Below are 25,407 nucleotides of genomic sequence, written 5' to 3'. Positions count from 1 at the left end.
TGGAGTGACACTCTGTCTCCCAGGCTGGAGTGCAGTGGCATGATCTTGGCTCACTGCAACTTCCACCTCCCAGGTTCAAGTGATTCTCGTGCCTCAGCCTCCCCAGTAGCTGGGGTTATAGGCATGTGCCACCACACCCGACTGTTTTTTTTTTTTTTTTTTTTGTATTTTTAGTAGAGACGTGGTTTCACCATTCTGGCCAGGCTGGTCTAGAACTGACCTCAAGTGATCCACCCACCTGGGCCTCCCAAAGTGCTGGGATTACAGGTGTGAGCCACTGTGCCCAGCCGCTTCTGTCTTCTTAACTAGAGTTGAGCACCCTGATGGTGCCCTTCTCAGCTTGTCTTGGTTTTTATTGCTCCTTCCTTCTTGATGTGCATCCCCCATGCAGCAGACACTGATGACTCAATTCATTTGATTCTCCAGCCCCAAATGTCATTTATATCTACACTAATAAAGGAATCGACAGAGGAATAAGATAGGGAGGGAGTCATTCCACCTTGACAGGAACATGCCAAGGATGTGACAGATGTTCTTCATGAGAAAAAGGCTGGCCTCAACCTACTCATCATTACAGTTTCTTCCTATGCCTGTTAATTTTCCTCGCTAGGCATTATTTCATCTTATCCTTATTTTATCTGACACATCAGTGTGAAGCATGACAGTCCATCACCACGGTGACATTACGTACACCCTGCTCACCGCTGTTTAAAGACAAGACACATAGTTCATATGTTGAAGAAATCCATTTCAAAGACCCACCGTGGTTGCAATGCCACCTGGATGCTGCAGCCTAAATAATTTTTTCTGAAATGATCTAAGACAAATATTACACATTCTCATTCATACATGGGAGCTAAAAAAGTGGATCTCATGGAGGTAGAGAGTAGAATTGCAGTAACCAGAAGCTGGCATAGGGTGGGGAGGGCTGGATGAAGAGAGGTTGACTGACAAACATACAGTCAGGTAGAAGGGATACATTCTAGTGTTCAGTAACACAGTGGGGTGATTCTAATTAACAATAATTTATTGTCTAAAAATAGTTAGAAGAAATTTGAAATGTTCCCAATACAAAGAAACAATAAATGTTTGAGACAATAGATATCCTAAATACCCTGATTTGATCACTATACATTATGTTCATGTGTGTTTCAAAATATCCCATGTACTCCACAAATTTGTATAATTATTTTTCAATTGAAAATAATTCTTTGCATGTACACAGCTACATGAGCAAATCAAGAACTAGATTATTTCTCTTTTTATGTACCATTCTTTAATTACACCTGATGACATGTATGAAATTACTGCTGAATCCAAATATTTTACTGTACTCAGAGAAGGGGTATGAAGTGGTATTTTAAGATGAACTTAACATTGCTTGAAGTGGACTTACACAGTTTTGATAATGAGAATTTCAGAATTTTGGAACTGAAAGGGACAGTAGTGATCATCTACTCACAGGCCAGTTATAATGACCCCAGGAGAGAGAAATCTGGAGCCATGGAAACTTCCGAGGTTTCATGTAAATGTTACTTTCTCATAACCCCCAAGTCCATTGAGGACACAATATAGTTTTAGTCCCTATTTTGAGCATGTGTCAGAGCTCACCAAAATTTTCTAATAGGTAATTCAGGGTGAGACAGGCAATGGATCTTTCCTCTCCTGGTTTACCTAATTAATACCTTAAGGCTGGGCACAGTGGCTTATGCCTGTAATCCCAGCACTTTGGGAGGCCAAGGCAGGTGGGTCACCTGAAGTCAGGAGTTTGAGACCAGCCTGGGCAATGTGAAACCCCGTTTCTCCTAAAAATATGAAAATTAGCCAGGTGTGGTGGCAGGTGCCTGTAATCTCAGCCACTCGGGAGGATGAGGCAGGAGAATCGCCTGAACCCGGGAGGTGGAGGTTGCATTGCAGTGAGCCAAGATGGTGCCACTGCACTCCAGCCTGGGTGACAGAGCCAGGCTCAGTCTCAGAAAAAAAATAATTAGTATCTTAATTTGCTGCCTACTATTTTATGTTAAACAGAAAAGAGTTCAAGTTTTATAAGTTAGAGAAAACACAAAACATGCTAAAGGAGTTGAAATAGAGGCTCTTCAAATTGTTAGCTTAATAAAAAGAAATGGAATGGGCTTAGTGGATACCCACTGAGTACTTTGCTAGGTGACTTTGCCACTTGGTTATTGCAGGTTTTGATGTATCATCTATAAATCTGGTGTATCTATAGAAATAAGCAGAGAAGGTCACTTACAAAGAGCTAGTAAAGACATTTGAAGTTTTTTTTTTTTTTGTAGCAGTGATGAAAAAGTACAATGAAAGTGTGAAATTGATGAGGATATGCTTCTTAGGGTCTTTTGAAGCAGAGAACAACTTTATAGGGATAGTTACAGAACTTACTGGCTTTTTGTTTACATTTGCTCCCAAAGAGCCTGAAAACAGGGTCTTTAAAAAGTCTGTGGGAAGATGATCCCCATGCAGTGATCACAAATTCGGAAATTCCCTTTCAGTTCCCAAATTCTGAAATTCTCATCATCAAAACTGTTGCCGGTCTGCTTCCAGTAACATTAAATTTGTTTTAAAAAAAAATACCACTTTGGGCCAGGCGCGGTGGCTCATGCCTGTAATCCCAGCACTTTGGGAGGCTGAGACAGGTGGATCACTTGAGGTCAGGAGTTCGAGACCAGCCTGGCCAACATGGTGAAATCCTGTCTCTACTAAAAATACAAAAAAAAAAAAAAAATTAGCCAGTTGTGGTAGTGGTGGTGGTGCACACCTGTAGTCCCAGCTACTCAGGAGGCTGAGGCAGGAGAATCACTTGAACCCGGGAGGCAGAGGTTGCAGTGAACCAAGATCGCACCACTGCACTCCAGTCTGAGCAACAGAGCAGACTCTGTCTCAAACAAAACAAAACGAAAAAACAAAAAACACTTCATACCTTTTCTCTGATGTTACGATTATGAATACCATATACATTTCCTACATGTCATCCTATGCAATTCATTAGCAGAAAGGAATACACAGAGTTTTAAAAGAAGGCAACCTCTGAGTGACTCTCCTCCCATGCCTGCTTTCTGCTTTCCTGGTTCTTTTAACTGTAGGATGTCCATATGATACCGAGACTGCCCAATCTTCTCAGTCTAAAATGGGTGCAGCTGCAGAGACCTTCCTTCACCCTTGATGCTTTGCTAAACTTATGTAGGCTTTTGCAGCGTAGTCCAGAAGTCACTACAGTAACAACAGTGGAAATATAGAAAACCAACAACAGCAACCCAGGGCATTTCATCTGGTGTCCAGTGCAGAGGAGATGCTGACTCTTACTGGAAAGAGACAAGGAGCCAAAGGTAATTATTCAAATAACTGAATAATTTTTTTTTGCTGCACTGAAATGATTCAATGTTCAGACATATTTCTCCGAATCAGGCAACCTTGTCCTTGCCTCTGCACACATCATTAGAAGAGTCACGTATATGTCTCGGCAAGAGAGGTTCTTCTGGGAATGGAGCGATGGGGAGTCATGTGACATGGTCATGTCTCTAAATCAGTAAATGGCAGTGGGGAATCCCATGTGCAGGTGGAAACCAGTAAAGCAAAGCTTTTCCTGAAACTCCATGCTCTGTATAAACTAGAGACTTGACCGCACAGGCAAGCTTAAGAGAAGATGACTTAACTGATCACTTTTACAGGACCAAAGTTTTTTTTAAATATGTGTTAGCGCTGTGGGATTGCAGTCTAGTTCTGGGGAAAGCTTGGGCAAGAAAGAAAATGTTGACAAACACCAAAACTTTGTTGTTTCTAATATCTATATTTGTCTCACAGCTCATTTTGACAAGCCTACAGGAAGCTTAGATAGAAGTAGCCATTAGATAATAAATAATGAGGAAAAATAAGTCACAAATGGTAGAATTTCTCATGACTAAACACTGACATATACAAAGAATCTTTCATTCATTTCAAATAATATTTATTTATTTTTGGAGACAGAGTCTCACTCGCCTAAACTGGAGTGCAGTAGCATGATCATAGCTCACTGCAGCCTCCAACTTCTGGGCTCAAGCAATCCTCCTGCCTCAGCCTCTTGAGTAGCTAGGACTACAGGCATGTACCACCATGCCTGGCTCATTTCAAATAATATTTATTAAACACCCTGTGTTCTCTGAAGTTCTGTAGGTATTATCAGCTTCAAGACGTAACCTCGCCCTTAATCAGCACTGCCCAATAGAAATACACTGCAAGTCACAAGCGTAATATAAAATGTTCTAATAGCCACATTACAAGGAGTAAAGGTCCAGGCACAGTGACTCATGCCTATAATCCCAGCACTTTGGGAGGCCTAGGCGAGCGGATCACCTGAGGTCAGGAATTCGAGACCAGCCTGGCCAACATGATGAAACCTCGTCTCTACTAAAAATATAAAATTAGCCAGGTGTGGTGGCACACATCTGTAATCCCACCTACTTGGGAGGCTGAGGTAGGAGAATCACTTGAACCTGGGAAGCGGAGGTTGCAGTGAGCTGACATCATAGTGCCACTGCACTCCAACTTGGGTGACAAGATCGAAACTCTGTCTCAAAAAAAAAAAAAGGAGTGAAAACAAGCAGAGGATGTTAATTTTCATAACATATTTTATCTAACCCTAAATATCAACTATTATTTATTAATGATAAAAATATTATCCTTTCAACAGTGTATGTGATTATTATAATCATCTAATTATTTATTAATGATGAAACGATTATCATTTTTAATATGTAATTCATATGAAAATACTCATAATTTACATTTTTTTACTAAGTCTCCAAAATCAATGTGTATTTCACATTTGCAGCACATAACAATTACTAAATTTTTAATGGTTAAAGTGAAATGTAGTCCTATGAAAGTAATACAACTGTGTTTAATGGAAAAAATACTATCTACTGCTTCAGTTCTTAAGTTTACATTGAAATGTGTGAAAATGAAATAAAATCACAAGTTCTTCAGTTCCACTAGCCAAGTAGCTACCATCCTGGACTGCATAGTTCTAGAACATTCTGTATAATTTCACACAGTGGTGAGATGGCCTGAACTACCCAAGTCTTTCATTATAAGATTTTTTTTTTTTTTTTTTTTTTTCCGAGACGGAGTTTTGCTCTTGTTGCCCAGGCTGGAGTGCAATCTTGTGATCTCGGCTTATCGCAACCTCCGTCTCCCAGATTCAAGAGATTCTCCTGCCTCAGCCTCCTGAGTAGCTGGGATTACAGGCATGAGCCACCGTGCCCGGCTAATTTTGTGTTTTTAGTAGAGATGGGCTTTCACCATGTTGGTCAGGCTGGTCTCAAACTCCCAACCTCAGGTGATCCACCCACCTTGGCCTCCCAAAGTGCTGGGATTACAGGTATGAGCCACCACATCTGGCCCATTATAAGATTCTTGGTAGACCCAGGGCAGAAGACAAAGCATATTTAGGACTAAAGGTTTACTTTCGGCACAGGGGCTCGTGATGAGATATTTCAATTGCTTTAAGAAAGAAGTTTCATGTTGAGTAATTGGAGTACTTAAATTTAGGAAAAACTATTCAATCTTGTGCCAGCTAGTCAATAAAATATTTTAATACAGTTTTATTTATCAAGAACTTCTAGCGATTTTAAAATAGCTTTAAGTAAGTTTAACAAATCACTTTATTATAATTATCTGCAATTTTAGAAAGTAGTATTCATAAATTGTAAGTGGTTTAGATTTTCTTAAAATGATTCTAAGTAGGGAACATTTAATCTTACCTTCATCATGTCGTAAATCTTGTTGTTTTTTATTATGGAAGAAAGACCATAAATAAACCTTTAATACGCCTACATTTTATTGTGGACATTTATGATATGTTTTTGTATATTTTGACAAAAAATACCAAAGTATAAGGAAAAAGCTCCCTTGTATTTGCAACGGTAATTAATGTTGACGTCTCTATTTATGTATCACAAAATCTTGTGTAAACATACTTCAGTGGGGTCAGAAGAATGTTTTAAATAAACATACGAAGACACCCTACCTACACTGCCATTTAGAACAAAATAATCACATGAAGTGGACTAGCTGAGCCCACATTTTGACAACATTTAAACAGCTTCCCTGTGAGACAAGCAGTTCCCATCATAACTTTCAACTCCAAATAATTGTTTAATATAAGAGTTCTATATTAAGGTACTGAAGTTTTGCTAACAATTCTGAAAACCAAATGGGTTCACAGTTTATATACGAGTTTTTAAACAAATATTTTCATGAAATATTTTGTAATAACCACCTTTGGAATTACACTAGACAATCCCACTTTCTGCTAGATGTAAATTATAGAATTGGGGGTTACTTGTGTGGCATGCAAAGGCCAAAGTTCCCTGGTGAGCCAAAAAAGTGTTCAAATAATTGAATTTCAATTTCTTCTGTTGCAGTATAATGATTCAGTGTTCAGGCATATTTCTTTGAATCGTGCAATCTTTCCCTTGTCTCTGGACATGACAAGCATCATATGACATGAGGAATTTTATTTGTTACAAACACAGATACTATGCAAGCAGCAAATGGGAACTGTGATTTTCTTCCATAAGTAAAGCTAATACAGGCCTGAAGAGATGGCTGAATTATGACTATGCTGAAAAGGGAGTAGGAACAAACTAATCATCACACAAAAAGGTCTAGGAAAACAAGCAATTAGTAGTTAGTCTCATTTAGAGGAAGGAACAAAGAATGACTTTCCTCAGGGGCAGATCAGAGCTCTGATGCTTCTCAAACCACCAGTTCCAATGGATTCTGCCACCTTAAAGCAATTCCCTTTCTGCTGGGCTTTTTTTTTTTTTTTTTTTTTCCTTTTTTGAGACAGGGTCTTGCTTTGTTGCCCAGGCTGGAGTGCAGTGGTGCGATCTCGGCTCACGGCAACCTCCGCCTCTCAGGCTCAAGCAATCCTCCTACCTCAGCCTCCTGAGTAGTTGGGACTATAGGCGAGCATCACCACGCCTTGCTAATTTTATGTTTTTGTTGTTGTTGTTGTTGCTGTTGTTTGTTTGTTTGTAGAGGCAGTGTCTCACTATGTTGCCTAGGCTAATCTCAAACTCCTGAGTTGAAGCAATCTGCCTGCTTTGGCCTCCCAAAGTGCTGGGATTACAGGTGTGAGCCACCCTCTTGGTCCTGCTGGGTTCCCTTCGAGAGAAGAATGACAAGACCTTTGAAAAGAGCTCACTATAAAACAACGTCTGCCAGCTCCACTCAGAGTTCTTCTCTCACATCACGCCACAGTAAGGCAGCATTTCCCTGTGTGCTGCATAGCTAACTTTGCACTGGCAAGGTCTTCTCCAGTTGGTCAGCTATGGGAGACTTGAAAGTGTTTCCGTTCCTGGATCTTTTTCCAATAACCTTTACATAACTGGTGTGGTAAATCACCTACATCAGATAAAAGTCTTTTTTTTTTTTTTTTTTTTTTTTTTTGGCAATTCAATAATAGGGTGGCAGGGCCGGGGAAAGCATGTATCAGATTATTTTGTGGATCTTTTGAGATGAGTTGAGAACAGCAGGCTGTCACCTATGGCCAGCGCTGAAAGATGCAATCCTGTTGATGGAATCAACCGTAACATGTGTTTCTGTTAGGGAACAGGTGCTTGGAAAAAACAAAACGACTTAGATTTATTTCCCTTAGAGCTATAAGCCTTTGAACATTTTTAGATGACACTTCTATATTAAAATCCCAAAGCCTGTTTTCTAGGTTGAACATAAATCCAAAATACAGAGGACATCGCTGGAAAGAAAGAGAGGTGGTGTAAATGAAGAAAGATGTGGCTGTGCTTGCTTTAAATACCACCGAAGTTTACTGAAATATTTTGACTATGCACATATCTATCTGTCTTTTCTTTTTCCTCTCCTTTTTTTTCTTTTTCTTTTTTTTTGAGACAAGGTCTTGCTTTGTTGCCCAGGTTGAGTGCAGTGGGCACGATCACAGCTCACTGTAGCCTTGAACTCCGGAGCTCAAGTGATCCTCCCACAACTGTGCAAATCTTAATTGCCGTTTTCAATTTGGACTTACCGGACTTAGCCAGAGAAGGGGAGACATTTTGAGAGGTTAGTCTCATTTATTGAGATTTCAGACTTAACTTGTTCCAGGTACAGTGCTAGAGCTTTATACAGATAATCTTACTGGGCTTGTTAACGATTCCATCAGGTGGATGTGGTGGACTGTCTCAGAGAGGCAAAGTGACTTCCCAAAGGTTTCCTAATTAGAGCAAGGCAGGGCCAGGATCAAGCCCAGGTGACTCTATGTTGAAAACCTTGGATTTTCCTCTAGGCCACCTGCCTGTGCTAGAAGCTCTCAACCCTGGCTCCGCTGCAGAATTGCCCCTCATAAGACTTTTAAAGCACAGTGTCAGGGTCCCATCCCAGACCTACTGAATATTTGCGGGGAGGTCTTAGCATGTATGTACTTTTTAAGTTGCATGAGTGATGATTCTGCTGCATTCTCAGGGTAGAGAATCACAAATCAAGTGGTTAATTTAGATAACTGAAAGTAGACTAGGTTAGAAAGATTCAATGTTACAATTAAGTTTATGATCTAGGCTAGAAAGAGATGACAATAGTATCAACTCATCTACCATCCAAAGCAGTGCTTCTCAAACTTGACCATGCCTAGGAATGCCCTGACGATTTTGATGAAATGCAGACTCTGACTCAGTGGATCTGGAGAGGTCTGTTTCTGCAGTTCTAAGAACCTCCCAGGTGATGCTGATGCCATTGATCTGCAATCACATTTTGAGTAACAAGGACTGGGGGACCAAGAGTTCAAGCTGTGGATGGGAAATATCCACTGGCTACCAAGGGATGAAGGTGGAATTCTAACACTGTTTTTTTGGAGCATTATGTTTTTCAAAAGTCTCTGACCACCTTCACAAATAACTGAAAAGGCAGAGCTTTGGTGGTGGTGCCTGCTGGTCTCGTCATTTATTCCTTCATCCCCTTTGCATGGCCTTGCCGGGTTGCAGAGGATGATCAGAGTTGTTCTGTGGCAGATATTTGGGTGTCAGTAATGTTTAGTAGTTTCAGTTTTTAATAAAGACATTTCGGCCGGGCACACTGGCTCATGCCTGTAATCCCAGCACTTTGGGAGGCTGAGGTGGGCAGATCACAAGATCAGGAGTTCGAGACCAGCCTGGCCAACATGGTGAAACCCTGTCTCTACGAAAAATACAAAAAGTAGCTGGGTGTGGTGGCAGGTGCCTGTAGTCCCAGCTACTCAGGAGGCTGAGGCAGAAGAATCACTTGAACCCGGGAGGCAATGGTTGCAGTGAGCCAAATCGTACCACTGCACTCCAGCCTGGGCAACAGAAAGAGACTCCTTCTCAAAAAAAAAGAAAAAGGACATTTCATTCAATTGAAGATCAGAGCAGACTTTTTTATTCCCTTCTAGGTCAAAATTAAGGTTCTTTGCATAGCAAGAAAAAATGACTGTCCAAAGCCATGCGACTGCTCCATGGCCTACTCTCCCTAAGAAGGAATTTCTTCTTCTTACTTGACTCACCGTGCTGTTTAAAATGAAAGAATCAGTACGATTTAATTGTAATGATAACTGCTATCTGAATTTCTCTGAACAAAATGTCTTCATTTAAAATGGTATTAGTTCTGCCCTTTAATTTTCTGGGGTAGACATTTATATTGAAATTTCAAAAACCAGATCAAAAGGCACTAGGAAATTTCCAGACTAATGTTAAGAAATTGGTGAGCTAAAGAGGAAAATTTTTGTCAACTCAATGTAAACACTAAAGCCTAGCACAAGCTAGACAGTGATTAAAACAATCATTTCAATTACATTATTTGTGCCTATATATATTTAAAGATACTCACTGCTATGCTTCCTTCTGGGAGTTTTGCTGGCTGGTCTTTATAAGGCATCTTCTTAACTTTGAAGGACACCAGGGATGCAAGAGCATAGGGATCATTTTTTCTCTGAAAGTAAAAGTATTTATTTAAATATATTTCATATAAAGTTTTTAAGAGTTATACTGGCAGCCACCCAATTATTTTTGGTGTTTTGCATTTCAAGGCAAAATTTCATGCTTACTTTTTAATTTTCTCTTTCTTTTAACTTTTTCCTCCCATCCAAGCATTCATCCATCTACCCACATCCATGCATCCATGCATCCAAGCATCTAAGCCTGAATCCATCCATCCATCCAAGCATCCATCCACATCCATCCATCCATCCATCCATCCATCCATCATCCAAGCATCCATCCATCCGTCCTTCCAGACATCCATCTATCCAAGCATCCATCCATCCGTCCATCCAAGCATCCATCCATCCATCCGTCCATCCAAGCATCCATCCATCCATCCAGGCATCCATCAATCCTTCCATCTATCCAAGCATCCATCCATCCATCTATCCAAGCATTCATCCATCCATCCATTTATCTTCTTCCTATTTCTAAGGAGAATTTGTCTCATTAATAAAAGACTGTGTATAATAAGGTTAAAACAAAAACAAAAAATCAGAGTCCTAAAAAGGAGCAAGCAAAGAATTAATATAGTTACTGCTAGTGAAGGACAAAGGAGAAACATGATGGATTACAAAACTTTTATCAGATAGAGGGAAATGTTTTAGGAGAGAAACTGGTAGTAAGTTATAAAGAAATGTATTGGCCGGGCGTGGTGGCTCATGCTTGTCATCCCAGCACTTTGGGAGGCCGAGGCAGGCAGATCACCTGAGATTAGGAGTTTGAGACCAGCTTGGCCAACATGGTGAAACCCTGTCTCTACTAAAATCCTAAAAAAAAATAAAATTAGCTGGGCATAGTGGTAGGTGCCTGTAATCCCAGCTACTCAGGAGGATGAGGCAGGAAAGTGGCTTGAACCCGGGAGGCACAGGTTGCAGTGAGCTGAGAGCACGCCACTGCACTCCAACCTGGGCAACAGGATCAAAACTCTGTCTCAAAAAGAAAAAAACAATTGTATTACATTTCACAGATTACACAAGACTCCCAGCAGGGTTTCTCGGCCTAAGCACTGTCAACATTCTGAATTGGGGTGGGGGTGGGGGGACCTGTCCTCTGCATTGTAGGATGTTTGGCCAGAGTCCCTGGCCCCTGGCTAGATGCCAATAGCACCCTCTCTCAGTTGTGATAATCAAAGATGCCGGCCGGTGTGGTGTCTCACGCCTGTAATCCCAGCACTTTGGGAGGCCAAGGCAAGCAGATCATGAGGTCAGGAGTTCAAGACCAGCCTGGCCAACTGAGTGAAACCCGGTCTCTACTAAAAATACAAAAAATTAGCCGGGCTTGGTGGTGGGTGCCTATAATCCCAGCTACACAGGAGGCTGAGGCAGGAGAGTTGCTTGAACCTGGGAGGTGGAGGTTGCAGTGAGCCGAGATCACGCCGCTGCATTCCAGCCTGGGCAATCGAGTGAGACTCCATCTCAAAAAAAAAAAAAAAAAAAAAAAAAAAAAAAAAAAGAAAAGAAAAGAGCCTGTAGTTACGGCCAAGTGTCCCCAGGGGAACAAAATCACCCCAGTTAAGAACCACTGACCTACAGCCAAACAGTGTTTTTAACAGAGCTTCTCAGCCAAAGCTCTCTTTGTTTAATTGGATCTCATATTAACTGTTGATAAAAGTCAACGTTAGAACATTTAAGAGTGACTCAGGAAGGCTGCTGGGAGAACTGAAGCTTCTGTGGCTCTCTTCTATTGGATACAATGGTTAGCTTCACCCAGTGCTGGGTCCTAACTGGCTCCTGGTGGCTCTTGAGACCCAAATGTTAATGATTTCAAGACTTTTCGGTTTCGGTTGTCAAACAGAGCCATTATTACAACTTAAATTATACAAATGTAAACTTAAGTAAATTGTATTTCTAAAAAAAGCGTAATAAATACTCAAAACCACATGCTTGCTATTTTATTACATTTGACTATGATCTGTGCTCAGGATGTGATTTATGCCTATTGTATCTGCAAGAGGAAACTCTACATAATGGTGTGGGACCTCATCTCTTCCCAGCTCTGTATTCCGTGACAATCGTGGTGGTGACTTGAAATCAGTGGCAGATGCTATGCATCAGGGCTCTTTTTCCTTCCCAGAGAGTAGTTAGTAAAAATCTACCAGTACATCACTGTCTATAATCCAATGTTGGGCCTCATGAGTCCAGTCCAACAGGTTGGACTGTAATAATTTTGCTTAAATATTTTTTACAAAGTTCTTTTTCCCCTGTGGCAGAATTTTTTTCTCTATTAGATAAACCCTTTTTTTCTCTACATGGTAAGGGCAGGATATAGTATGTAACTTTTATATATATGTAACTTTTATATACTTAAAGTTACAATATCTTTGAACATTTCTCTCTTTCTACTCCTACCTTCCAGAATAAACAACTCTACTTATTTGGGAAAACTCTTTTTTGGGTGTTATTCTAATGATCTCTTCTCTCTTAGCATTTCCATTTTAGCTAAAAGTTGGATTTTGTTTGTTTGAGAAGTGTTTTATACAATTCAGAAACTTTTGCTCATAAAATCATGGGTGTACCTGGTGATTTCAATCTAATTTCCTTGCCATCCTCACTGGTAGAAACAAGAGAAATTCTAGTAATGAGATCCTGTGTGTAAGGATTATAATTATATTCTCAAATGTGTTTCCATGCTCCCAAACCTCCAGTGAGGAAGCTTTGTTTAATCTCCAAGTTCAATAAAAAATTGATAGAAAATATTACCACTCTTGAAGTCATGTCTTTGATAAATAGTTTGAAAACTGCATCTCTGCATCAAAATTTTTCTAGATGGAATGCTTCTCTCTTACAGATTCTGCATTTATAAATATGCAAGTTTCTTAATGCATCATAGATAGCATTTGAACTCTGGGATGTAAAATGTGGATTAACATGTTTCTTTAAGGGAATTTTCTTTCACTTCCTTTCTTTGCCCTTCCTGCTGTTGGCTGCAGTTTGATTTCTCATATTTTCCATTCATCATATTACCAATCTTTTTTTTGAGATGGAGTCTCACTCTGTTGCCCAGGCTAGAGTGCAATGATGCGATCTCCGCTCACTGCAACCTCCACCTCCCGGGTTCAAGTGATTCTCCTGCCTCAGCCTCCCAAGTAGCTGGGACTACAGGCAAGCACCACCATGTCCAGCTAACTTTTGTATTTTTTTAGTAGAGTCAGGGTATCTCCATGTTGGCCAGACAGGTCTTGAACTCTTGACCTCGTGATTCTCCTGCCTCAGCCTCCCAAGGTGCTGGCATCACAGGCATGCGCCACCACGCTCAGCCTCATCACTAATCTTGACTGTCATTTCTGGTGGTTGCTGAACTTCAGACATACCTGAGATCAGGCTCAGAGATTCTGATTCAGCGAGACTGAGATGAAACTGTATCTGACATATTTTTTGGAAGGCTCACATTGTTGTTTAATTTTTCTCTATTGCTTTTCTCCCCAACTATATGATACAAACATGGAAGGCATATTCCATGGAATATAATGTCTGTATCTTCTACAGAACCTAGAACAATGTGCTCAGGAGAGCTTAATTAATACTGGATGTCTGACCACATGAATGAAGGGTGAATGAAAACGTCTAATGCTTTGGTCAATTTGACGACCCTCTCACTCCAAGTACCATCCATTTGATGGCAATTATGAAAGATCTTTCCATTATTGAATTGGACACCCTTTCTTTTCTCCCTTTAACTAGAGTAAGCAGTTCAGGAAGTTGTAAAGCGTGGTAGTGATATAAAATAAGGGCTACAGTTCTTGTGAAGGGGATATTGACACGCTCTTACCTCCTCAATCGAATTAGCCGTGTGCACGGATGTAGCCTGGGGCGCTAGCAAATCATAAGGTAAGCAAACAGCATGTAACACCACCTCTCCTAGATCAGTCTGTTCTTTGTTTTAAATGCATTCCCCAAATGCAAGGTTTCTTCCACTCTTTTTGGAAAGAAAAAAATGCATCTTCCTCACTTTTGAAGAATGCTCTGGAGTTCCAAGGAATGGAAGACGTGGTTTATTAGACTGATGAGCAGGCTCAGCATCAAAGATACCCAAGTCCTGCGCTATAGGTCAGAAGCATGGCACAGGTGAGTATTTAATAACTTACGAAAAGCAATTATGGGCAGAGTTGTAATAGTGATTCCACATCCATAGTTAAATGCTTCCAGTCATGCTCTTTATATAACAATAGTATTATTCTTATGTTCAAAATAATCTCCTCTCCCATACAGCAATCTACTCATGTAATAGCAATCACTGCCATATTGTAGGCAATTTAGGATTGAAAAACCAGCTGGGGTTAATAACCCTTGGCAACACTGAGGACCTTCGTCTTGCCCCAGCTGGCTATTAATCCCCAGAAAATGCCTTGCTCCTCTGTCATTACCGCATCATTTAAACCGTGGTTTGTAGCTCACTGGCTGTCTCTACGATGCGCTTTTGCACAGTGATTTGCTTATAGGCATGGTACCAATAAATGTAAGAGTTGGTAACAAATGGAGGAGTTAGCGACCTAGTGTGTCGGGCAACGACACAAGCTCTCCCACTCCCAACTTCCAGCTGCTTAGTTTCTTCCCAATAATTATTTTTAAGCACATATCCATTTTATGTAGCCCATTTTGAAACACTCAATATTTACCAGAAACCAAACCCTTTGAGGTGACAAAACCTAAGGAATTACTGGCAAAACTTTCACCTGTAAAGGAAATTTCTATTTCAAGCAACAATCACAGAACAGGGGACCATTTAGGATTAACCTACATACAGTCTGTTTCTGACCAATTTGCATGTTCGTTACATGGACAGAAACCAACATAATGCAGCAAGTCATGTCCGCCAAGAATTGTAAACTTTCTAGCCTGGGTTAGGAGGGCGGAAAACGTTTCCCTCTTCCTGGGTTGTATGACAAAACTGTTAATAGGCCCCAGGAAACAGTCTCTTCTTGGAGAGAGAGAGGTTATAATAATGCATTCCTCTTTAGCATTTGGCACCTGACACTGACATAAGCAGAAACCGTGGCAGTGCAGAAATCTGGGCTAAGGATGAGCACACAGCGACTTGTACCCGTCTTTCCCATATCTCTGGAAGTGATGCTTTTCCCTAGGACTGCAAAATGTTGCTACAGATTCTTCTTTTCTGACTCTGCTTGTGCTAAATATTTATTGTTCCCAAAGCCCCTCAATTACTACTGACTTTTTGCAGATATTGGGTCTTCTTTAACAGAAAAATGAAGATGTAATTTTCACTTGATCGGCCTCCTACCACAGTAGAATGTCGTGCATGGAACTGAAGTGTGTGGGCTAAAATAGTAACTTTCCCCTACACTCTAGTGTCGTAATGATAGGAGTCCTGCCTCATTGAAAAGTTGTTCTCCCTCATTTCGGTAGGATGTGATGCTCAAAGTAAAGGAGGAATGTGTTGTTGTCATCTAGATTGTATAGACTTGGGAATTCATTAAAGCACCTCTCTTCCAACTCTTGGATAAAAAGTAACAATTGGCTGGGCACAGTGCATCATGCCTGTAATCCCAGCACCTTGGAAGGCCAAGGCAGGAGGATCACTTGAACCCAGCAGTTTGAGACCAGCCTGGGTAACATAGTGAGACCTCATCTCTACAAAAAATACAAAAATTAGCCAGGTGTGGTGGCATGTGTCTGTAGTCCCAGACAATCAGAAGGCTGAGGTGGGAGGAACCTGGAAGTTTGAGGCTGCCATGAGCTACGATTGCACCACTGCACTTCAACAGAGTGAGATCTTGTTTCTAAGAAAAAAATAAAAAGCAACAGCCAAGCAATAGAGTGATTATAAGCAAATCAACTAAATGCAAGTGGTTCAGTCATCCTGGGTATTCAGTTAAAAAGTTCTATAGCTGGCCGGGTGCAGTGGCTTACACCTGTAATCTTAGCACTTTGGGAGGCCAAGGCAGGCGGATCACCTGAGGTCAGGAGTTCAAGACTAGCCTGGTCAACATGGTGAAACCCCGTCTCTACTAAAATACAAAAATTAGCCGGGCATGATGGCGGGTGCCTGCAATCCCAGCTACTCAGGAGGCTCAGACAGGAGAATCTCTTGAACCCAGGAGACGATGGTTGCCGTGAGCCGAGATCATGCCACTGTACTCCAGCCCGGGCAGCTGAGTAAGACTCCACCTCAAAAAAAAAAAAAATCTATAGTTATGAAAATTGGCACTCTAGGGAAGCCTATGTCACTTAAGTGGAATCTAATTCGAAAAGGCCAATGACAATTTTCAAGTTTATGACAAATTGTTAAGGTGTTAAAATGGCATCATTTTTGTTGTTCAGTCTTTAAAGAAACTGTAGTGCTAATAAATGTGTGCCAACAAAATAATTAAATGATAAAAGACTCAGATGGCAATTTATCATGAGGAGGCTAACACGTGGATTCTCTGAATTATTAAATTTAGAATTAGCTTTTCTTTGGACTCACATTTCCAGGTAAGGTTTTTTTAAACATTTCCTTAGAAGAACAGGGAACGGACAGACTGGTTATAAACTATACAAAGATCTATGTGCAGCATTTCTGGAAGATACGTTGCACTCAAATATATAGGATATTTTGCAAAGCTTCTGTGGGGTGTGTGCTTGCTTCTTACATTTCAACTATAAAATAGAGGGAATCTTGCCTCTCTTTTCCTTAAAGTGAGAAGGAGTTTGTGACTGGCTCTGATCATGGAACCTACCTCAAACGAGGCAACAGAAATCTGATTGAATGTCACTAAGGGTCTCTGGTCTCTGTCTCAGTAGATGAAATAAAAGGTATCAAAACACCTCATCCCTCTGAGTCTGTCCCCTAGTTGTGTCCAAGAAGCATGGTGAGTTGCAGCCAACATTATTCATCACCATGTCTCTCCCCCAGGTTAAGTCTAGATAAATTATGTCAGCATTTTGTACTACTCAGACATTTGACACTATCTCCCCTTTGGAAGTGGAACAGAAGCTGAGCCAGTACGATCCAATACTGCTGGTCATCATTTTGGGCAGGAAATACAAGAACAATCATGACTCTTTGGACTTGTCTCTGTTCCCTGAGATCCTGAATTGTCTACCTTATGGAACTGAAAAGAATCAAATTAGGGTGTGGCTCAAAGATAAAAGGCAGCCTAATTCTTATTTATTTTTACTGATATCTATTAGTTGCATGCATTTTGGAGGTACATGTGATATTTCGGTACCTGTACGCCATGTGTAATGATCAACTCAGGGTAATTGGGATATCTGTCACCTCAAACATTTAGCATTGGGAACATTACTGATATGATTTGGCTGTGTCCCCACCCAAATCTCACCTTGAATTGTAATAATCCCCAGTGTCAAGTGTGGGGCCAGGTGGAGATAACTGACTCATGGGTGATTTCTTCCATACTGTTCTTGTGGTAGTGAAGAAGTCTCACAAGACCTGATGGTTTTATAAATGGGAGTTCCCCTGTACACGCTCTCTTGCCTGCCGCCATGTAAGACATGCCTTTGTTTCTCCTTTGCCTTCTGCTATGATTGTGAGGCCTCCCCAGCCATGTGGAACTGTGAGTCCATTAAACCTCTTTCCTTTACAAATTACCCAGTCTCAGGTATGTCTTTATTAGCAGTGTGAAAACAGACTAATACAATTACAAATCTTCCTTCTAGCTACTTTGAAATAGACAAGAAATTATTATTAATTATAATCTCCCCACTGTACTACTGACTCTCAGAATTTATTCCTTCTGACTGTATTTTTGTACCCTTTAACCAACCTCTCTTCATCCCTGTTCACCACCTTCCCTTCCAGGCCTCTGGTGATGATGAATCCGCTCTCTGCCTCCATGAGATCCACCCTTTTAGTTCCCACATAGGAGTGAGAACATGTGATATTTGTAATTCTGTGCCTGGTTTATTTCATTTAACATAGCAGCCTCCAGTTCCATCCATGCTCTCTCCTCAGTTTGGAAGCTTTCTCATCTCAATCTGGAGGGTTTCAATTTGAAAGATGTAAGAAAATGAGATGGTTGCCTCTGCCCAAAATGCAAGAAGTCTTTGCTAAACTCACTAAATCAGAACAGCCTGTGGCTTGAGGGAGGATGAGGTGCAAGGATTTGGGAGAAAAGCCAAATGTGATAACAAATATGAGCCCAAGCTCCTCATGGAAGATTCTTCTGGTGAACGGGCTGGCTGGGCACAGATGTCAGCATAGGTGCATTCTTGGCTGCACCTGGGCTTTTGAGGTATGGGACTGGCAGGACTTGTTTTCTGGTCACAACCCTGATGACTAAAACAAGACCTGGTACAGACAGGATGAAGGGAAGAAACTGGCTGAAGGCAGCCAACAGCTACTAAAGCAATCCCTAGCTGCCCTCATTGCTCATCAGCATAAGACATTCCCACCAGTACTATGACAGTTTACAAATGCCATGGCAACAGCCCAGAAGTTACTGCTCCTTTCTATGGCAATGACTGGAAGTTATTGCCCCTTTCCTAGAGAGTTCTGAATAACTTGCCTTTCAATTTGCATTCACTCACCCCTTAAGTTGCATATAATTGAACATGGGTATAAGTGGATATAAAGAGAGTTGCCAAAAGCCCATCAAGTCCAGCTCTGTGTGTGCTGTCTAGGAGTTAGCCTGCTCCTCAGGGGGCAGGTTCAGTTCAATAAAAGGCTGTTCAAGACGGTGACTTTCCTTACATCCTCTCACAAAGTAAGAATGAAGCCCTTTTTCCCACAAAGCAGTGTCACCTGTCACCTGAAAAGGCAATGTAAGGTTGCTTGAATTCTTTTCTGAACGAAGCCAAAAATGCTCATGGGCTAAGCCCCAATTTTGGGGTTCACCTGCCCTGCATCACTTTTGCATCTCAAACCAAGTCATCCAGGTGGTATTTCCAGAGACCCCAGAGAAAGGCATCAAAAATCGCTTCTTGTTCATTTTGTTCAAAGGTATCACAAGTTTTTACATTTCTAGAATATCTGCTGCTTCCTGGGCTACTTGCTTTACGCCATGAGGGATAATTTGTTGTGATCTCATTTGCTGGTTATTTGACTGGTTTCATTCTAAATAGACAAGGACTTGTGTACCAGCCAAGCCTAGCATTTGGCCTGAGATGTGTCATTCGTTAAAGCGTTATGAGTAGCATCCTGTGTCAGGTGATGCAAGGGCTGGGAAGAAAATTCAAAGACAAGAAAACATTCCTCCTGCTCTTGAGGAGCTTACCCTCTGGTATCAACTACAGATATATTTTTGGGAAGATTCCTCCACTTCCCTCCCCAAAACAACTTCTTAACACAACCTCACAAGTTTTTGTTTTTTCATTGCATATTGCAGAATTTCAATATTTTACTCACTCAGCAGATCTGAATCCAAAAGTTTACTTGCATGGTTCATGCTTATATCTAAGCTTTGAAGTAAAGCCAGTACATTCAACCCCTTGGTCTACGTTCACCTCTTTTGCTGTCTTTGCTCACCACTCAGGAGAGCGAGCAGGAGGCTGTTGTGTTTATTCAAACCTGTAACATTACACTTAGGAAAAGTAGATTCCTGATCAAGATTTTGCCTTTTGGGGTGGTGAATGACATTGTTATAGGGCAAAGGGGCCCTAATTCTTACTTTATGAGGGGATATAAGGGAAGTCACAAAGCTATTATTAAACACAATCGAGGTCTACATTCATAGATATAATAATTGATTATATGATCAAATCTTACAATTTTGAATGGAAATATACTTTCCTAACATTTTAGAACAGTGCTGCCCCATAGAACTTTCTTCAATAAGAGAAATGCTCTTAATCTGCACAGACCAATGCATTAGCCACGAGCTGTGACTCTTAAATACTTAAGATGTGATTGGTGAGACTGGGGAAATGAATTTTAAATTTTAGTCAAATTGAAGTACTTTGAGTAGCCATATATGACTATTACTACTGTCCTGGACAGTATAATTCAATAATCATAAGATGTTTTCTTTATTGGATTCTGAAATAGCATGCTATACAATGTAAATATCTTGAAAAAGTTTAATGCGTGGCATTTAAAATATTTATATAGTAGTTATAGTAAAGTTATTCATAATATAAGAGTTATAGTTTAGCCATCTGTAGTACAGTGATCAAAATATAAAATCTACAGAGGCTGTTACAGTTTAGTTCAGCAGTCTAGTGTAGTGACATACATGGGGTAAAAGCTCAAGATTCTCCCCCTTACTATCTATGTGCCTTGGGAAGGCCATATAATATCTATTTCTCAGTTTGTCCATCTGTAAAAGGCAGCTGACAATAATAATACATGTCCCACGGGATTGCTGTAAGAATTAAATGAGTCATTCATATACAAGCATGTATCATGGTACTTAGCTACATGGCAGTCACTCAATAGTAACCTGACTACTTGCAGATAAACAGCCCTCTTTGGAAAGATTGGCGGGCTGTTCCTTATAAGTGTAAAGAGCCATTTAGATGTAGTCTGTTCTTGGTCAACCCAAACATCAACACAATAAAAAAGTAAGCTATTAAGACAGCATACAGAGTTATCACTGGCTTACGCCAAGTAGAATAAACACCATAAATTACTTGTAAGCTACCTATAGAATCAGTGAATTTTCAGGCATGAAAGGAGACTTTAGTCCAATCTCTTCATTTCACAAATAAGGAACTTGAGCCCCATGAAAGTTAAGTGCTTTGAACACAACCAGGCAGGAATGGAACTGAGCTCCTGCATCCTGACCCAGTACAGAGAAAATAGACTGTCTGATGTTAGTCAGGGTCATTCCTCCTAGAACTTGAATTTAACGGATGTCTGTGGTTTTTTGCACATCACTTTGCTAATAGGCAGTTTTCACATATGAAATTCAAAAACAGGCTCACCCCTGTGTTTACTCACACACTTTTGCCAATATTTACCCAAACTGCAAGAGCACCTATGCTGCATCTCCAGCCCCACTCAAGCCTTCAGATGACTTCGGCCCCAACTGTTCTGGTTCAAAATTTTGCCCATTTAGTGATAATGTCTAAGAGTAGATGAAAAATGTGTGTAGTGAACACAGTCATAACAAAAACAATTTAAACCCCAATTAATTACTTTCTTCTCATACTAGTAATGTTGGTGAAGTAGTTTAAAGAGCATATTTACTATATTAAAGAAATTGGTGCAATACTGTGGCAAATAGAGTCAGGCTTTGCTAGTGGGGATGGAAGATTATTGATTTTAAGAGATTGAATAATGTCTTCCCCAAATTCATATTAACTTAGAATCTCATAATATGACCTTGTTTGGAATAATGGTCTTTGCAGAATTAATTAAGGTAAAGTTTGAGATGAGATTGCACTGGGATTAGGGTGGGTTCTAAATCCAATGTCCTTATAAGAAATAGAAGACACAGTGACACAGAGACACAGAAGGGAAGGTGATGGGAGATGGAAGGAGAGTAGAGTGATGGTCTACAAGCCACTGAATGCCCAGGATTACTGGCAACCACCAGAAGCTAGGAGGGGCCAGGCCTGGTGGTTCACACCTCTAAGCCCAGTGCTTCAGGAGGCCAAGGAAGGAGGATCACTTGAAGCCAGGAGTTTGAGACCAGCCTAGGCAATAGAGCAAGATATAATCTCTACAAAAATAATTAAAAACTGAGCATGGCATGGTGCCAGGCACCTGTAGTCCCAGCTACTCAGGAGGCCGAGGTGGGAGGGTTGTTTGAGCCCAGAAGTTCAAGCCTGCAGTGAGTTATGACTGCACCAGTTCACTCCAGCTTGGGTGACATCGTGAGACCCTGTCTCTACAAAAAAAAAATAAAAATAAAAAAATAAAAAAACAAAACTCCACAAAACCAAAATAACTTGAAGGGAGGCACGGGGTAGTTTATTCCTCAGAGCTTCCAGGAAGAACCAACCCTGCTGACACATTGGTTTCAGGCTTCTGGTTTTGGACTTTCAGAGAATAAATTTCTGTTGTTTTAAGCCATTTAGTTTGTGGTCCTTTGTTGCGTCATCCCTAAGAAATGAATCTATTGATCACAATAATATAGTTTACTCCCAGCTTTCATTTGACTAGAGAAAAACAGGATTTACAGCTTAGGCTTTCAGACAAATTGCATCTAAAAGTAGCAAATTCAAGGGCTAGTGATCTGTGGTATTAGATGGCCACCAGGGATTCTCCCCTTCTGGTATTCACACCCTTGTATGGGTGCCTCACCTACTGAATGAATACGACTGATATGTGCAAATGATAGGACATTGTGGAAATAAAAGAAAGTGACCATCCTACCTGCAGCAGCAGCCCTGCTCCCTACTCTTTATCCTACTACCCTGATCTCACTACCCAGTTCTACTTTCTTCCTGGCACTGATCCATCTGTTTGCCTGCTCAGTTTCTGACTGCCTCCACTGAGATTAACAGCCCTGTGAAGGCAGGTGTTATGTCTGTTGTGTTCACAGCTATTTCTCCTATAACTAGACCCTGAAGCAGCCCTTGGCATACAGTAGGTCCTTCCTACATATTCGTTGAGTGAATGAATACATAATGGTTTGATTTAAAAATAAAGTCAAATAAATTGGGCACTGTGCCTCTCCTTAGGTCAGTGGTTCAAAATGGGATGATGTTGTCCCCCGAGGACACTGGCAGTATCTGGAGACAATTTTGGTTGTCACACTTGGGGTAAGAGTGCTACCAGCACCTACTAGGTAGAGGCAGGGATGCTGCTAAGTATTCTATAATGCCCAGGGTGGCTCCCAACAACACAGCATGATCTGTTTCAAAATGTTAATAGTGCAGAGATTGAGAAACTCTGCCTTAGAAGAAAGGAAAGAAAGGAAGGAAAGAAAGAAAATGAAGTAAGAAAAGAAGGAGGGAAGGAAGATAGAAAGAAGGAAAAAAAGGAAGGAAAGAGAGAGAGAGAAAGAAAAAGAGAAAGAAAGAAAAGAGACACAGAAAGAAAGAAATGAAAAAAATAAAGAAAGACAGGAAAGAGAAAGGAAGGAAGGTAAGAAAGGGAGAGAAGGAAAGGGAAGGGAAATGAAGGGAAGGGAAAGGAAGAAAGGAAGACGGCTTCACAATGACCTTTAAAATAAAACTTTAATTTTCCTCGTTTTATTTTAAAACAAAATAAGATTGGCAAGACTATAGAAGCATATTAAATCATAGAAAACATAAAATCTAGAGACAAAATTCTATATTTATAACTAGACTCAAAGGGATTTGACCCTTTGATTTTTCATGGCACAATAAACCAAATGAGTTTGTTTAGTAGTTAAAATGTGAGCAAGAATGCATAGACGTGGTAAGAGTTAATTTAGGATTAAAAAAAAAAATCCCCCCCAAACAATACGGTTGTAACACAGTAGTATTATTTAAGTAGCACTTTCCAAAATGAAACTCTCATTTTCTTAGCATAAAAGAGATTTTAAACTTTTAAAATGCACACAGTCAGCCAGGATCAATGGCTCATGCCTGTAATCCCAGCACTTCAGGAGACTGAAGCAGGGGGATCACTTGAGGCCAGGAGTTTGAGACCAGCCTGGCCAATGTGGCGAAACCCTATGTCTACTAAAAACACAAAAATTAGCCGGGCCTGGTGGCCTACGCCTGTAGTCCCAGCCACTTGGGAGGCTCAGGCAGGGGAAATGCTTGAACCCAGGAGGTGGAGGTTGTAGTTAGCCAAGATCGCACCACTGCACTCCAACCTGGGTGACAGAGCGAGACTCCATCTCAGGAAAAAAAAAATGTGCTCAAATCAATGGAATGATCCCTGGCTATTGTGGGATGCAGAGCCGATCACGTGAGTGGTGTGTAATCTGTAAATCACACTCATGTACTTGGAGCTTGGCTGCGGTGCTGTCCTGGTTGGAGCCCATGCTGCTAAGAGGAACCTTCTAGAACAATCTCCCTTTTCCCTTCTAAATTGATTTCTATTTTAACTTCTCTGGACATATATGTCTTGAATAATTATGTTCTCATACTCATCATGCTGCCACTGACTAATAGTTACTGTGCCCAACACTGGGTACATAACAGTGGACTAAGTACATTTTCTGAATCTACTCTTCAAAGTCTTAGAGAATCAGGATAGTTAAACTGTCTTCACCTGCTGGGTAAAATGGCCAGTTCATCTTGCTCAACTCCTCCACATAAATTTTAATTGAAATATTTTTTAAAATGGAAACTTTACATTGAAAAATGAAAAAAAAATTTTTTTTTAAGTTTAAAATTCTTTTTAATTTCTCTCTCTCTCTCTCTACCTTTTTCTTTTTTTTTTGGCAGCATCTCACTCTGTCACCCAGGCTGGAGTACAGTGGTACATTCTTGGCTCACTGCAACCTCTGCCTCCTGGGTTTAAGGGATTCTCATACCTCAGCCTCCCAAGTAGCTGGGACCACTGGTGTTCACCACCATGACCGGCTAATTTTTGTATTTTTAGTAGAGATGGGTTTTTACCATGTGGGCCAGGCTGGTCTCAAACTCCTGGCCTCAAATAATCCATCTGCCTCGGACTCTCGAAGTGTTAAATTAGAAATCTCTATGAAAAGACTTCCTACTGAGCTTTTGCGAAGCAGCTCCCAGTGAGCAGTGTGAATGTGCTTCTGTGGTTGTTTATTACCTGGAGGAAGGTGTGGGCCCATAATCGTGACCTGACTTTCAGGACTGCGCTTTCTCCTCCTTCGAGTCGTCCCACTGCACAGGAGATTTGTAAACACTCGATATTTGTACAATTCTGCAAACAATAGCAGTGGGAACACGTCAGAGTCTTTAAATCATGGTAGAGACAATGAAGTTAGCTTATCGACGTTTTATTCCCTTGGAAGTCATCGCCTTATCATAAGTTATTAATTTAAATAGAGAACAATATATTGCAACAACCAAGAAAACACAGTTTAGTGGCGAGGATGAATCAACTTTAGCAGTAATGTAGAGGTAAAATGGAACACAAACTACAACATAAAATTTAAGCTCTTTTCGAACTACTTTAAGACAATCTTTCTGCAGCAGCAATTGAATTGTTCTGTTTCACTTTCTCCGACCTGGGGGAGGCATTGCTCATAGATACTCACAATACCCAATGCTCGGTTCAGCAAGTCTGGAAGGGATTGCAGAGGAAGACCCCTGAGCCCCTATTATCTCAAAGACCTGCAGTTACTGACCCATTGACATACATTTATTCCATAACGTTCTTCTGTCTAAATTATTTTCTGGTTATAAAGGAGGTTTTTCTACGATTTTCATTCATTAGACTATTTTTTAATCGGTTTCTAGAATTGCCCAGCGTATATTGGATAACCTTTAATATATGAAATGCATGTTCCTGAAAAGGTTTCATTATAATGACATTCTATCTATCAAATCAGATTTTCTTTCTGTTTTCTTTTCCCTTTCTTTCTTTCTTTCTTTCTTTCTTTCTTTCTTTCTTTCTTTCTTTCTTTCTTTCTTTCTTTCTTTCTTTCTTTCTTTCCTTCCTT

General features: G+C 40.6%; 1 protein-coding gene across 3 annotated transcripts in view; it reads right to left on the bottom strand.

The window, feature by feature from the left end:
• ITGA8 (integrin subunit alpha 8) overlaps window positions 1-25,407 on the bottom strand; it is a 221,473-nt gene that overhangs the window by 18,465 nt on the left and 177,601 nt on the right. For all 3 annotated transcript variants that reach the window (XM_017874126.1, XM_017874144.1, XM_017874133.1), the window contains exons 27-28: window positions 24,552-24,665; window positions 9,850-9,951 (exon numbers count right to left, since the gene is read on the bottom strand). In XM_017874126.1, coding sequence (XP_017729615.1) covers window positions 9,850-9,951; window positions 24,552-24,665 — 216 coding nt within the window. The remainder of the gene's footprint in view (window positions 1-9,849; window positions 9,952-24,551; window positions 24,666-25,407) is intronic.

Source organism: Rhinopithecus bieti, unplaced genomic scaffold, assembly GCF_001698545.2.
Source record: "Rhinopithecus bieti isolate Rb0 unplaced genomic scaffold, ASM169854v2 scaffold_1012, whole genome shotgun sequence".
NCBI classification, from domain to species: domain Eukaryota; kingdom Metazoa; phylum Chordata; class Mammalia; order Primates; family Cercopithecidae; genus Rhinopithecus; species Rhinopithecus bieti.
Note: the sequence above shows the minus strand (reverse complement) of the source record. Positions and strands in the feature narration are given on the sequence as shown.